At 37.3% G+C, this 14,749-nt stretch overlaps 1 protein-coding gene across 1 annotated transcript in view; it reads left to right on the forward strand.

Moving 5' to 3' along the window:
- Positions 1-251: 251 nt before the first annotated feature.
- Positions 252-14,749, forward strand: part of LOC306850240 (shootin-1-like) — a 29,986-nt gene continuing 15,488 nt past the window's right edge. The window contains exons 1-5 of the mRNA XM_079385757.1: positions 252-373; positions 2,029-2,081; positions 6,362-6,422; positions 9,637-9,731; positions 14,320-14,485. Of these exons, the coding sequence (XP_079241883.1) occupies positions 316-373; positions 2,029-2,081; positions 6,362-6,422; positions 9,637-9,731; positions 14,320-14,485 (433 nt within the window). The 5' untranslated portion in view covers positions 252-315. The remainder of the gene's footprint in view (positions 374-2,028; positions 2,082-6,361; positions 6,423-9,636; positions 9,732-14,319; positions 14,486-14,749) is intronic.

Below are 14,749 nucleotides of genomic sequence, written 5' to 3' on the forward strand. Positions count from 1 at the left end.
CAATGAAATGAGGCCACACTAATATAAAAGCAGTAAAAACAAAACACTCCAAAATTACTATTTTGTTTTTAACAGTATCGGTCTGAGACACAGGTAAAACTGAATTTTACAAAACCCATTTAAATAATAGCACAAATTGAAATCTGTTACCTTTTTAATGCAAACTATGGTTGTTTTTATGGTTTGCATGGTAGATTTTTACTTTAACGGAGCACACGGGTGACAGTAGGTGTGACCAGGTGTCATTTCCTGTATCTCTCGTGCTGTGCTTAACCGGAGTTTTGAATCAGTATCCAGTAACCACAGGACCTCTCAATGGCGTCAACGGGAGAGCAGAAAGAAGGGAAAATGATTTCAGAACTGTCCAACAAATGTAAGTAAGAGTGACTGTCGAATGCATTAGGAGTGCCCTAACCAGTGCGCTTATTAGTGTATAGAAAATAGGCTGCTGAAACTCTGTAACTGTCAACACACAGGTACTATAATAACAGGCCTACGTGAAGTAATGTTTTTTCTTTTCTTTTTTCCCCCCTAGTTTTAACACTCATCTCGATGTCGACTTTATTTTAACCTTTTCCCCAGAAAGAAAACGCCCGTAATAGTACAACAAATAATCCATTTACCAACCAACAAACTGAAGCGGAACAAAGATTGTATCATTACATTCTCTGTACTTTGTAATCTTTTCTGCATGCAGTGGAAAATACTCCATAAATCCTTTTGCTTTGAGTGAGAGCTTGTTTGGACATGCACACACATTTTTGGTTAACATCCTGGCATTTCTTTTGTTTTCATGTAAAGATGAAACGTAGCCTATATTGCAGCCTGTCTTGACATCTTCTTACCCATTTAATTATATTTTGTCCTAGCTAAGTAAACACATTTTACTACTTGGATAACCAAATGAAACAAACTGTTTTTTTTATAAGTGGCAACAAATTTCTCAGCTGATCCGTAAAACTTTATAGAATTTGTGGGGAAATTTGTGGTTGATAAATCAAGAATCAATGCATATTTACTCTGATGTAATCTGCATTAAAACAATACATTTCAGCGTGTATAAAATATCTACTCATTCAGAATTGGGCTCTGGGTTTTCAAATAGGCACAAATGTGACCACTGACGTATTGTGATAATTATTTATATGGCTTAGACCATTTGAATATTATTATGATAGCTGTACCTGTATTATACCATCTCTGAAAGCTCTAGTCATATGACTGTTTACAGCAGCCATGTAAAACTGTTGAAATCAAAACTGTCAAGTCTGAAATCAAAATACATGAAATCAAGACAGTCTGCACTTTAAGTTTCAACTCTTGAACTCTTAAAAACATCAACTTTCTTTGAACCCACAGATGTTATTGTTGGAATTAAATGAGTAAATGTTCTTGACTGCTGTATAATTTCTCTCTAGAATTAGGTTAGTAAACAACGCTTTGAAAGATGTCTTAAGGCGAGATTTGTATCGTATCCTTTTGCTCAAAGCGCCCTACTGACATCATAAATAGAGAGAGAAAACATTAGGATTATTCACATTATTCTACTGAAGATTGGAACTTGAAAAAATTAAACTGAAGTTGCTGTCTGCTCTGGTCTTTTCCATGGTAGTCTGTGTAACTGTGACATTAATAACCCAGACACAGTGTGGTTTGTAAACCCTTTACAGATCAAGTCTTCTGCTCTAAAATTAGATGCATATTCAGTGGAGCTGCTGCTGATTCACACAACAGGCAGAATGTAGACAGATATGAGTGGAACTGTCATCATCCTCGCCAGCAGATGTATTTATCATCCTGGAAGAGAATTTCCTCTATTTGTAATTATATATTTTTGCAACATTAAAAATACTTGTGTAAATTAGCACTCGTTTCCATGAGCTGTCCTCCTCACGCTGAATATGAGATGTGGTTTGCAGAAGAAGTTTCCTCCTGAGTTTCCTCCCGTGTAGTGTGTTGCGTTAACTTACTGTGTAGTTCATGGGAATTTGTGAGACATGTTTAACTGGCGTCCTTGTATTTCTGCAGTGCTTCTCCAGTATGAAAACCTCCAAAAAGAATATGAGAAAATCAAAAAGGAGGTAAGATATTTACTGTCATTATTTCACCCTTTATTTCTTTTTTCCTTGCGCTTCTAAGATCTGTGTGGTCTTAAAGGTAATATAGTTCACCCGAAACTATATTATATTATATATATTATATTATATATAAAAAAACAAAATTCAGCACTGCATTGACTTTCATTGTATTGGAACACAACATTCTGCATTCTGTCATCTTTACTCACCTTCATGTATACTACCATTCAAAAGTTTGAGGTCTGTAAGATTTTTTAAAAATGTTTTTGAAAGAAGACTTTTGTTCAAAAAAGATGCATTTATTTAATCAAAATGGGGGGGGGGGGGGGGGGTGAGTAGATTAGAAAGATTTCTGAAGGAACATGTGACACTAAAGAATAATGGCTGCTGAAAATTTAGCTTTCCCACCACCAGAGGAATAAATTACATTACAAAATATATTAAAATAGAAATTAGCTATGTTAAATTGAAATAATATTTGACATTATACTGGTTTTTTTTTCAAATGAATGTAGCCTTAGCGAACGTGAAGGGCTTCTTTCAAAAACATGTAGACCTAAAAAATCTTTTAAACTTTTAAACTGTACATGATGGTGAGTAAATGATGGCAGCATTTTCATTGTTAGGTGAACTATCCCTTCAAAAATGATATTTTGGGATGTTTGCTTTTAATAAAAAATTAAATGTAGATAAATTATTTAAATAAATAATTTTAAATGAGTGCAGATGTTCTGTTTCAAATAAAAAAATCTGTTCTATCAGTGCATACTTTGGCAACTGAACCAGCCATATACAATATATGTGACCCTGGAGCACAAAACCAGTCTTAAGTCGCTGGGGTATATCTGTAGCAATAGCCAACAGTATGGGTCAAAATTATAGATTTTTCTCTTATGCCAAAAATCATTAGGACATTATGTAAAGATCATGTTCCATGAGGATAATTTGTAGATTTCCCACCGTAAATATATCAAAACTTAATTTCTGATTAGTAATATGCATTGCTAAGAACTTCATTTGGACAACTTTAAAGGTGATTTACTCAATATTTAGATTTTTTTGCACCCTCAGATTCCAGATTTTCAAATAGTTGTATCTCAGCCAAATCTCAATTTTGAAAAATTGACACTTATGACTGGTTTTGTGGTCCAGGGTCACATATGATGTATTTGATGTACAACCCGAATTCTGGAAATGTTGGGACATTTTAAAATTTGAATAAAATGAAAAATAAAAAGAATTTGAAATCACATGAGCCAATATTTTATTCACAATAGAACATAGATAACATAACAAATGTTTAAATTTGATGCCTGCTACATACAGGTCTCAAAATAGTTGGGACGGGGGTGTAGCATCTCCTCTTTTTTTCAAAACAGTTTGAAGATGTCTGGGCATCGAGGTTATGAGTTTCTGGAGTTTTGGTGTTGGAATTTGGTCCCATTCTTGCCTGATATAGGTTTGCAGCTGCTGAAGAGTTTGTGGTCATCTTTGACGTATTTTTCATTTAATGATGCACCAAATTTTCTCTATTTTAAAAGATCTGGGCCCGTATTCATGAAGAATCTTAGTGTTAAGAGTTGCTCCTAGTAACAAAATTCTAAGAAAATTATTTTTCTTAGAAAATTCTGTTTCCTCTTAATATTAAAGAAAAGATCCTAGTAAAGAAAAAAGTAATTCAGAAAGCATCTTAACCCTTAAAAGAGGTCTTAAGGTCCAAAATTGTTAGGAGTACGGACGAGGACTTTTAAGGGGCTTAAGAGTTTCTTTAGCAGCGGAGAAAATGGACGAAACATGAAGAGGGAGAAGAAATGTGTTGCACACAATGCATGACAGTGAGTTAATAAGACGCTACACATTAGCTCGTGCAGGGATCATGTTTGTGACCGATCTTATTTGAGACACTCTAACATCTCAGACACCGCGCAGAAATGCCATAGCGCCAGAAATGGACGTAATCACTACATTAACATATTTGGCAACTGGAAAAATGCAACTATGCAGCAGTGATGATTTGGGTCTGTTACAGCACTTGGCTTATATGTCTCTGTTCATTTCCTATAAAACACGGTAAGTATGACAGCATGGTAAATAAAAAATAAAGAATATATATACATATATAATGTGTGTGTGTGAGAGAGAGAGAAAGAGCGAGAGGAAAAATTACGCCTTTAATTTCAAAGTGAAGGTTTATAATATACCCTTCTCTTAAAAGCACTCTTTTATTTCCTTCTTGACAACCAACCAATCACAGTTTTCAAAAGACTGTGTCATAGCTAGCAATGGGGTCAGCCCCGCCTCCTCACTAAGATAAAAGTTTTTGTCTTTTCCTTGCTCAGAGTTGCTCTCAGATTGGTCCTGAATCACTCTTAAGCTAAGACTCCTAGTTAGAAATTTTTAAGCTAAAATAGGAGCTCTCTGAGAGGATTCTTAGAATCTTTATGAATACGGGCCCTGAAGTAGCTCCTAACTTGCCAATTTAGGAGAAAATCTTACAAATAATGGGCGTGTCAGTCCTAAATTTAGAACTCCTAAATTTTTGCTCTAAGAGTATTTCACTAAAACTAGCTCCTAAATCTGTGAAACATTAGGAGTGGTGAAGAGGACTCCTAAGTCACCAACTGTCCTAAAATGGCTGTTTCTGGCAATCTGCCTCAGAATATAAACATTTTAGAAACATTTGACGATAATGAGCTTTTAAAAAGGTATCACTTTTAGGGTTTGGAGGTTATCCCAACTCCAAATTTTCCTTTGATATCCTTTTCATTAACCAGTTGGGCAAGAAGTAACAGCTGTACTTACGTCCAGTTTGGTTTTCTTTTACGTTTGCATGTCTTACTATCAGCCATGATGATTCTACTTTGTTAATTAAAAAGCTGTTTATATGCATATCCGCTACGAGAATCATACATGCAAGAGGCAGACATTTAGCTGAACATACACTGGTTTAGTGCACTTACCATGCATTTTAAAATCTTTATTTGAATGTGGCAATTAACATTTTATTTTTAAAACTTTGTTTGAATATGCAACATAAATATTATAATATATACATAAATATTGCTGCCTCTACAATATTTCTAGGAATCAATCTCTGACAGAGACCATGCCCCTCCCCTATCAGCCAATCACTGTGTGCATAGTTAGTAAGCATGCTGACATGATCCATAGCAACGAGGTCAACCCCTCCCTTATTCTTAGCTTAAGACTTCTTTCTATTCCTTAGTAAAAGTTTGCCTCAGCAGCTTTGTGAATAGGTTTTAAGAGAAAACACTTAGCTAAAAACTTTTACTGCTATTTATTGAATACGGGCCCTGGACTTCATAGTGCCTTCCAAAACATGCCAGCTGCCCATACCATATGCAATTATGCACCCCCATACCATCAGAGATGCTGGCTTTTGAACTGAACGCTGATAACATGCTGGAAGGTCTCCCTCCTCTTTAGCCAGGAGGACACAGCGTCCATGATTTCCAACAAGAATGTCAAATTTGGACTCGCCTGACCATAGAACACTTTTCCACTTTGAAACAGGCGGATTGTGTTTACCGACAGTGCTTTCTGGAAGTATTCCTGGGCCCATTTAGTAATGTCAATGACAGAATCATGCCGATGAGTGATGCAGTGTCGTCTGAGGGACCGAAGACCACGGGCATCCAACAAAGGTCTTCGGCCTTGTCCCTTACGCACAGAGATTTCTCCAGTTTCTCTGAATCTTTTGATGTTATGCACTGTAGATGATGAGATTTGCAAAGCCTTTGCAATTTGACATTGAGGAACGTTGTTTTTAAAGTATTGCACAATCTTTTTACGCATTCTTTCACAGATTGAAGAGCCTCTGCTCATCTTTACTTCTGAGAGACTCTGTCTCTCTAAGACATCAAATCATGTTACAGACCTGATGTAAATTAACTTAATTAGTTGCTAGATGTTCTCCCAGCTGAATCTTTTCAAAATTTCTTGCTTTTTCAGCCCTTTGTTGCCCCCCATGCCAACTTTTTTGAGACCTGTAGCAGGCATCAAATTTGAAATGAGCTCATTTAGTGGATAAAAGTGTAAAACATTTCTCAGTTTAAATATTTATGTTCTCTATGTTCTATTGTGAAGAAAATATTGGCTCATGTGATTTTGAAAGTCTTTTAGTTTTCATTTTATTCAAATTTAAAAAGCGTTTGGGACTCTTTTTACATTTGAATATAATGAAAACTAAAAGCATATCCGGAAATCGGGTTGTAAATCATATATGATATGACATACATCTGATAATAGATTTTTTTTTACAGTGTAAAAAAATGCAAGAGGAGAGAGATGAGTCCTTAAGGAAGCTAAAAGAATTTGAACAAGGTTGGTTTTTAATATCTTAGATTCACTTCAAAGATCTTCAAATGCACATCAGATATCCTTCTGTGTAGTACATTAAAGCAAGTGTGATTTATTATTATTAAGACTACTTTCACTTCAGTTTTTGTGGGAAATACAGGCTATATGTGCTTTGCTCCTTTGGACTTTGATCACAGAATATTGCAAGAACTATGACACCATTCCATATAGACACACACCCAGTTATTCCGTAATCATCATTTCCCTGTTTTCCAACAAGACCTGTTTTAATGTTATTCAAACTGCAAAAATCCTTGTGTGAACAAATTATGTATTTGAGTTTACATTCACTGTGCTCAAATGGGTATGTAATGCTAGGTAGGATGTTTTGATGAATACATTAGGTACCAAATTCACATCTGAGATGTTCTTTTTGCAGACACGAGTGGAGCTATCGACCACTTTCGCTCTCATAGTCTGAAGTTTGGGGTTGATATCAATCACACACACCAGAGTGAGGGGGAAAGCGACAGGTTTGTCTCAGATAGGTTTTTTGGTGGTCCCTCCCTCACCAAATCGCTGCACTTCACCTCTCTCGTGCTTCTATACAAATGTCACCTCCTTTTTCTTCGCTGGAGGAAACGTAGAATTCAAACGTGAATAAAAAGGCGAAATTTTAAAAAGCACAACAAATGGCTGGTGGTGTTGGGGAGGAGAGGGAAAAAATCCATTACATCGTCATTTTAATGCACGAAATAGGTCATTATTTGATAGAGAAGAGCGTGTGTTTTTGTGAATAATCTTGGCCTTTACTCATGTTTCCTCCGCCATAAACACGTATTGTGTATGACTTCCACTTAAATAGTGGCTGCAGCTTCTAGCAGAGCAGCTGCATATTAGGAGCTATTACGTGATTTCATAGCTCTCGGAAAATTGCTCCTATTCAGTGCAAAGCTGGCTGGCTGGCTGGCTGGGGGGGGGAGCGAGCAAGGAAAAAGCCCCCAACACACAATCATGTCTTTTCAATTGGAGATGGCAAGGTTGATGACAACATGACCATTGTGTTCTAATGATAAGACCACAAAGGCATCTGCCCCCTCATCAAGCTCGGCGCTGTAGAAACAGCATCAGAGGCTCTAATTCACTTCTCCAACACGCAGGCCCGATAGCATTATACTCGGCGTCCTCGCGCACGTAATCACTGTCTGTCTCTGAGAAGACGCATGTGCGAAGAGCCGGGGGGAAAACAGAGGAACGCCGCGAGAAGAAAGAGATTTGAAGATGCAACGTTGATGGCGAGGCCAAAACTTACAATTAAAGCTGCCAAGCCTGACGTGTGTAGTCTCCCCCTCATCCCCCTCCTGCTCCGCAACTGCCTCACACTTAGCCTGGTTTATGTGTAGCAGCTATTACAATTAACCTGTCACTTAGTGCTAGTACTACCAGTGAGAGAGAGAGATGAAAGATGGGGTGGAGGGGGACCAACTGGCAGCTAAGTACTGTTTAATGAGTGACAGCGAAAGGCTTACAGGGGGAACTTGGATATCGCAGACACGGGTGTTCATCAAGTTTTAATTAGGTGTCATTGGGAGGCAGCCGCTGGTCGTGATGGTGCTAATTCCTGTTTTTGCCTCTCAACCACAATGTGTAATTAGTTAAGAGGCTGTGAGCTGGTCCGTGGCCAGTCTCTGGTGATTACGGACACAAATAAGGTAAGAGCTCCAGGCGTTAAGAGCATCTGCCTCTTCCATCTCGCCATCTTCCGCCTCTTTGGAAGTTGATAGATTGCGGCTGCTCGTCAGGCTGACTGTGTTTTGAATTTGAATGTTGGAAGTTTTTTCTCAAATCAGCTTGTTTTGAGACTCTTTTTGCACGTGACCTTTTTTTTCATTTGTAACCTTAAATGTTTAGAAATGTATCACAAAGAGAGACTCTTCAGAGAGACTGTAGATTTTTGAAGGTTCTTGCCAGTGAAAGCAAGGAAACACCGCAGATAACTCGATTAACCCAAACAATGAGCCTAGGATAGACAGGCCTGCGCTGATCTCAGTCTCCCGTCCCTATAGGATCAGTATGAGGGGCAGCACTGAACTAATTCAAATAGATCTATGGAATAGACAACATCTCTGTGAAGGCTGAGATGGAGAGGTTATTGTGTAGAAAAGAAAATCTGAAAGAAGGACATGTAAGAAGGACATTTTTCAGCATCAAGATGTTTGTGTTTATATATATATATATATATATATATATATATATATATATATATATATATATATATATATATATATTAGTTTGTAGTTTGGGGTCAGTTTTTAATCTTTTTTATAGAAGTCTCTTGTCCTCTTCGAGGTTGCATTTATTCGATCAGAAATAAAAAAATAAAATAGCTATTTTCCTTTTTGATTTTATTTCTGTGATGGCAAAACTGAATTTTCAGCAGCCATTACTCCAGGATTCAGCTTCGCATGAGCCTTCATAAATCAATCTAATATGCTGATTTAGTTCTCAAGAAACATTTATTATTAATATCAATGTTGAAAACAGTTGTTTTGATACATTTTATGTTACTGCACCGATACGTTACCGTGATACTTTTTATTTCAGGATTCTCTGATTATTAGAAAGTTTAAAAGAACATAATTTATTTTTGAATTAGAAATATTTTGCGACATAATTGTCTTTACTGTCACTTTTGATCAATTCATGCATTCTTTCTGAATAAAAGTATTAATTTCTAAAAAATGTGTATGTGTTGGAAAGGGTTCAAATATGCAGATAATGATGGAAAACTGTTCACTTAAATAGTCCAACAGGGTGACAGATCAATGGATACAAATATTCTATTTTAGTTGAAGTACAGCATGTCACACTACAGAATACTTCTACTACATCAACTATCAAACAGTTCAAATCATTGCTAGCATTGTTACACCATGTGTTTTGTCCACCATATGAACTGTAGTTCCAGCTGTTTCACACACCAAATGTCCCCAGCCGACTTGCTCGAAAGGAGTCTGGAGAGCATGATAGCTGATAAAGAGCTGTTCTAAGTTTCAGTGCTCTGGACAGAGTAATTGTATGATGTTGTGACCTTGTCTGTGAACGTCATGATGTACTGTGCTGGCTGCTCCAGTGTGTGCATGACAGACAATTAGTTGTGTGCTTGCCTGTAGTGACAACTGTAGTGTGTTTGTGTTGAAGAAAACATCAAAATATTTGACATATTTCTTGTCTTCAGTGTCACACAGGGTGATCGAGGAGGTGAACAACATTCAGGAGAATCTAGAGATCGAGAAGACATGCAGAGAGAGTGTAGAAGCTTTGGCCTCAAAGGTGGGGTTTTACAATAAAGTTATGATCATCTGGTCTGATCACTATTCTGTTTCATTTGATTCCCCGTATTTCTGTTCTGTTCCATTTGATTCTTCTTTGGTGTTCCATGTCATTTGATTATGTTCTGTTTTGTTTCATTCTCTTCTGTTCTGTTTAACTTTGTTTTGTTCTGCTCTCCTCTGTTCTGTTCTGATTCATTTGATTCTGTTTTGTTCTGATTTATTTGATTCTGTTCTTTTTTTGTTTGACTTGGTTCGGTTTAATTTAATTCGCATGTACTCTGTTTCATTTTCATGTGATTCACCTGTTCTGTTCTGATTCATTTAATTCAGTTCTTCTCTGTTTCATTCAATTCTTCTTTGTTCTGTTTCATTTGATTCTCCTTTGCTCTGCTCTGATCAATTTTATTCCCCTTTATGTTCTTATTCCTTTCATTTTCTTCTCTTCTATTCTCCTCTGTTGTCTCCTTGTCATTTGATGCTATTCTGCTCTATTTATTTGATTCTGTTCTTTTTTGTTTGATTCGATTCGGTTGAATTCAATTCCCCTGTGCTCTGTTTCATGTGATTCTATTTTTGTTCTGTTTTATTTTGTTTGATTCTGTACTGTTCAGTTGTGATTCATTTGATTTTGTTCTCTTCTGTTTCATTCGATTTTGTTCCATTTCATTTGATTCTCCTTTGTTCTGTTCTGATTCATTCTGATTTGATACTCTTTCTTTTGATTCTCTTCTTATCTGTTTCAATTTGGTCTTGTTACTGTGTGTTCTGTTCTATTCTGTTTCTTTCAGTTCTGCTCTACTCTTTTCAGAAACAATACTTCCAGAAACATACACCTATGTTTTTGCTTATGCTTTCACAGTAAATAGATTGTGAATGGGATCCATCATGCCTCTGTCCAACCACCCTTCCATCCATTTATTTCTTCCTCCATCCTGAGCAAAGTACACACAATTGTACTCCACATGGGCAGTCAATCCATTCAGTTCATGCTGGAGACAATCTTAAAGACTATCTCCCTCCCGTATACCTGCATCTTGGTGTTGACTGCCAGTCCACCTCACTGGACCCGCTCATTACAGAAGTATTCAATTTTCCATCAGTCCCAGCTCAGCACATTGTTTAGTTGGGTTTCAGTTCTGCCGTTCAGGCTCAGTCGGGTCTGAAAAGTGAAGTGGCATCTACACTGAGCGCTCAGCAGGTAAATGGATCTCTAAAAGCCCAGGTGTGAGGCAAATTAGCAGGAACGATTACCGGCTCATTGCGGTCTCTCTGATGGATGAATCAACTTTCTTCTGCTGTCTGTCGGTGATGAGCGCTGATCACCACACACAGAGAGAGAAATGAGAGAACAGTAGCAGTGAAAGGAATAAAGGCACAGATAAAAGAGATAAAGACCAAGAGAAAATACTCTTTAGATTGAAAAAAGACACTGTTGTCCTGCATTTTAGAAGCAGGGTAGCTGTCATTTGAAGTCTTTCTGCGAAAAAAAAAAAAAGACATTTCACTGTGCAAATGAAAACTGACATTTATTTTTTTGTGCTTGACAAAATAGACTGAGGTGACAAAACCCTGCTGGCTGACTGTTATTTGGCGTGGATGACAGGATTTCAGTCCTGCCGTTTCTTGAGAATCGCTTGCGAGACTTCTCTTGAGGTATAGCAACATTTTTTCCTTGAAGTATGTGAAGCCATCACAGATGTTTCTGAGAGCTGTGGTTGAGGAAGACTGCAGAGCATTTCATTTGTATGGAGGAAATAGACCTGCAGCTGGGCCGTTTTGTGCCTCAGCATTATGTGTTGGATAAAAGCTCGATTTAACCAATCAATGGTTTCCTGACATCCTTAAATGCACAGCCCAGCTTGTTCTGTGTTCGTCGGCGGCCACTGCACATGAAAACTGGTGCAGATGCCCTTTGTCCTGGCCGCTCTGTGAACACCCCCACACCGAGCCCCTCATGTCTGTGCAACTAACAGCAGGAGAGTCCTGTAGGTTTCGGCCTCCACAGGTTTGCTCATCTTCCATCTGTTAGGACACATGACTGTTTGAGGATGCAGTTGTGTTTGTCACTAGTTGCTCTCTTTCAACACATAGCCGATTCCTCTCAAATATCTCATCTGTCTTTATTTTAAGGCAGGAAACACTTTGCATTGCATTGATCTCTCAAGTCCAAGTTTCTTGCATTTAAAATAGTTGATTTTCCCAAGAGTTTTTTTTTTCTTTTTTTTGCAATATCATTCAAAAGTGTCTTATGCTTACCAAAACTGCACTTATTTGATCAAATATACAGAAGTATTATTATTACAATTTAAAATAACTATTTTAAATAAAATATTTTAAAATGTAATTTACTTTGTGATGGACTTTGAGGGCAAAGGTGAATTTTCAGCCGTTTTTACCCCAGACTCACATGATCCTTCAGAAATCATTCTAATATGCTGATTTGGTGCTCAAGAAATATTTCTTATTATTATCAAGATAAGAGAAGTTCTGTGGAAATTTTGCCTTCAAACATTTTGTAATATATAAAGTCAATGGGTCATTATCCCCAAAATGAGAAAGATTCTTATTTAGAAATGCACAATATTTTGGTACCATATTGTGTATCTGATGATATTACAATTTGTTTTAATTTATTGGTATTGGATGAGATACTGGTTATTTATTTATACTCATTTTCTCTGTTTTTACTTTTGTAATCATCTCATTTTAACTTAGCATTAATCTTTTAAAACACTAAAGCTTTAATAACACTGTTAAATGTAATCATTAGCGTATCTCAAACTAAATACCCATTTTCATACTGTACATTATAATTAGCCTAAATTAGATCACTTGTAGCATTTAAAACAACTGATTTTAGTTTTTAGTGTTTTTATTCATCTATTTATATAAAACTGTATTACATTTTAATAAAGGCTATTTGTATACCTTAACATGAAAATAATTATCACCTTGTCGGGTTTGACCAGATCTGTAATATCGGTGCATTCCTAAGTTTATTTGACCATAATGACCAACAGACTATACATTATTCCACTTATATTCTGGCTACTTACCCAGTAAAGTAAATAACCAGACATTAAACTTTGATATTGCCTTATCGCTGTATTTATGTGAACTAATTTTGCAAATATTTATAAAACAAGTATGAAAGATTTTGACTTGATTTGCATCTCAGCCCTCAGGATGGAAAATAAATCTCACCTCTTTTTTTGATAGTGTGAAGGATACGTTGTGAAAATTACAGCATTGGCTCATCCCAAATTTACATTTAAATTAGTCCAAAAATTTTGGTAGGTGTGCTTGGAGGATGGCGAGTGGAATTGTCTCAAATAGTCTCTACATTTCAGCGGTATGATTTGTTGTGTATGACGGCTGTAATTTTGTCTGCCAAGAGACAAAAAAAAGAGAGAAAAAATCATAATCAATTTCTTAAACTCAGGAGCGTTTTGAATTAAAAAGCAGTAATGGATGAGGGTCCGCGGGTGGTGGCAGTCAAATCAAAGTGCAATCCAAACACATGACATTTTGTTTTGATGTGTGATCAGAGGAGATGAGGGGCCTGGCCACCTCGGGAACGCACGTTTGATTTCTGCCACTGTGTAATTTCACCGCTGCGCTCTCATCAATGCCGGATGATTATCGCAGAGTGAGCGTGTATGCGTGTGTGTCTGCGTGTTTATCCCCATATTATGTGTTGTTGATTGCGTTTTTAAAAGATGCATTCAGCAGGAAGGACGGCATCAGGAAATGGATTCACGTGCTGGGTGTCCTCACTTGGATGTCATTAATAAAGGCTCGTTAAAGAGGGGCATTTTATCCCTGCCTCCCACTCTTTTTCTCTCTCTGACCGGAATGTCATCCGGGACTAATTTACATACCTCCACCCCCATTGGCTCTCTGAGTTTCCATTAAGTGGCCTCCCTAATTGAAATGTGTATGACCAGACTTAAATTACTTTAATTGGGTGTTCAAAACGGTAAAATTTCTCAGATGCAGGTATGTGCATGTGGCGAGGGAGAGGGTCCGTGGCCGCGCCTGATAGAATGCTGTAATTATTTATGAAAACAGGAGTGTCTGCTGCTGCTCCTGCATACATGTAATGAAATGTCTATTATTTTGCCCTTGATTATTGCTCTTTTCCAGAGTGTTCGTGCTGTGTGTGTTTGGCTGTGTGATTGAGGGGAATTGCATGGGCGCCCGCTGGGTTCCAGTGGGCTGGTCTGTCTACATGCTGCTGATTTGATTTCTCATATCTTTTCTCTCTGTGGCAAACGCAGAAAATCACTGGCTTGGGTTTTATATCATTTGTGGTGTTACAGGTGTCATTTTGATCTCTGATTACTCCTATAAATGTGACGACATTGGCCTCGCTAGATTAACTTTTTTTACACTGTCAGTAGACACTAGCTTTTCGTTCTCTTCACCGAGACCAAGCAAATTCATGTTTTGATAGTGTAGCTCAATTGGTACTGTGTGATGCCTGCAGCACTCAGATCATGAGTTGAAATGTATACATTAAATGCACTCTAAGCTGCTTTGGATAAAGTATCTTTCAAATACACAAATGTATATCTTTCTCTCAGTTGAACAGACAGAACCGTTCTCTGAAGAGGAAGAGTATGCTCTTTATGTCCCGCCTGGGTGCTGATGTCGTCGCTGAGATCAGTCTGGATGATGAGGATGATGAAGATCCACAGGAGGAGGAGTCAGGTGTCTGTAGCTCCTCCCACTGTCAGATTGTCATTACAGGTGGGTCAATGCACTGTCCCACAATGTGTTGCCTAATAAAATATTTTTTATCACTTTATACTTTTTGCATCGACATATTAGTTTTAAAGGTGAAGTGTATAATTTCTATGACACAGACAGCGAAAAAATTGCAGGTTTTTTGTTCAAGCAGATTGACTGGGCCTGTCATAATAACAGGCTCTGGCATTAAATTGAGGCTTGACTACCTGTTTAGTTAAACAATGGCTGACAAACATGTGTGAAAGCAGTCATTATTTAATAGTA

Source organism: Barbus barbus, assembly GCF_936440315.1.
Source record: "Barbus barbus genome assembly, chromosome: 30".
Lineage (NCBI taxonomy): Eukaryota > Metazoa > Chordata > Actinopteri > Cypriniformes > Cyprinidae > Barbus > Barbus barbus.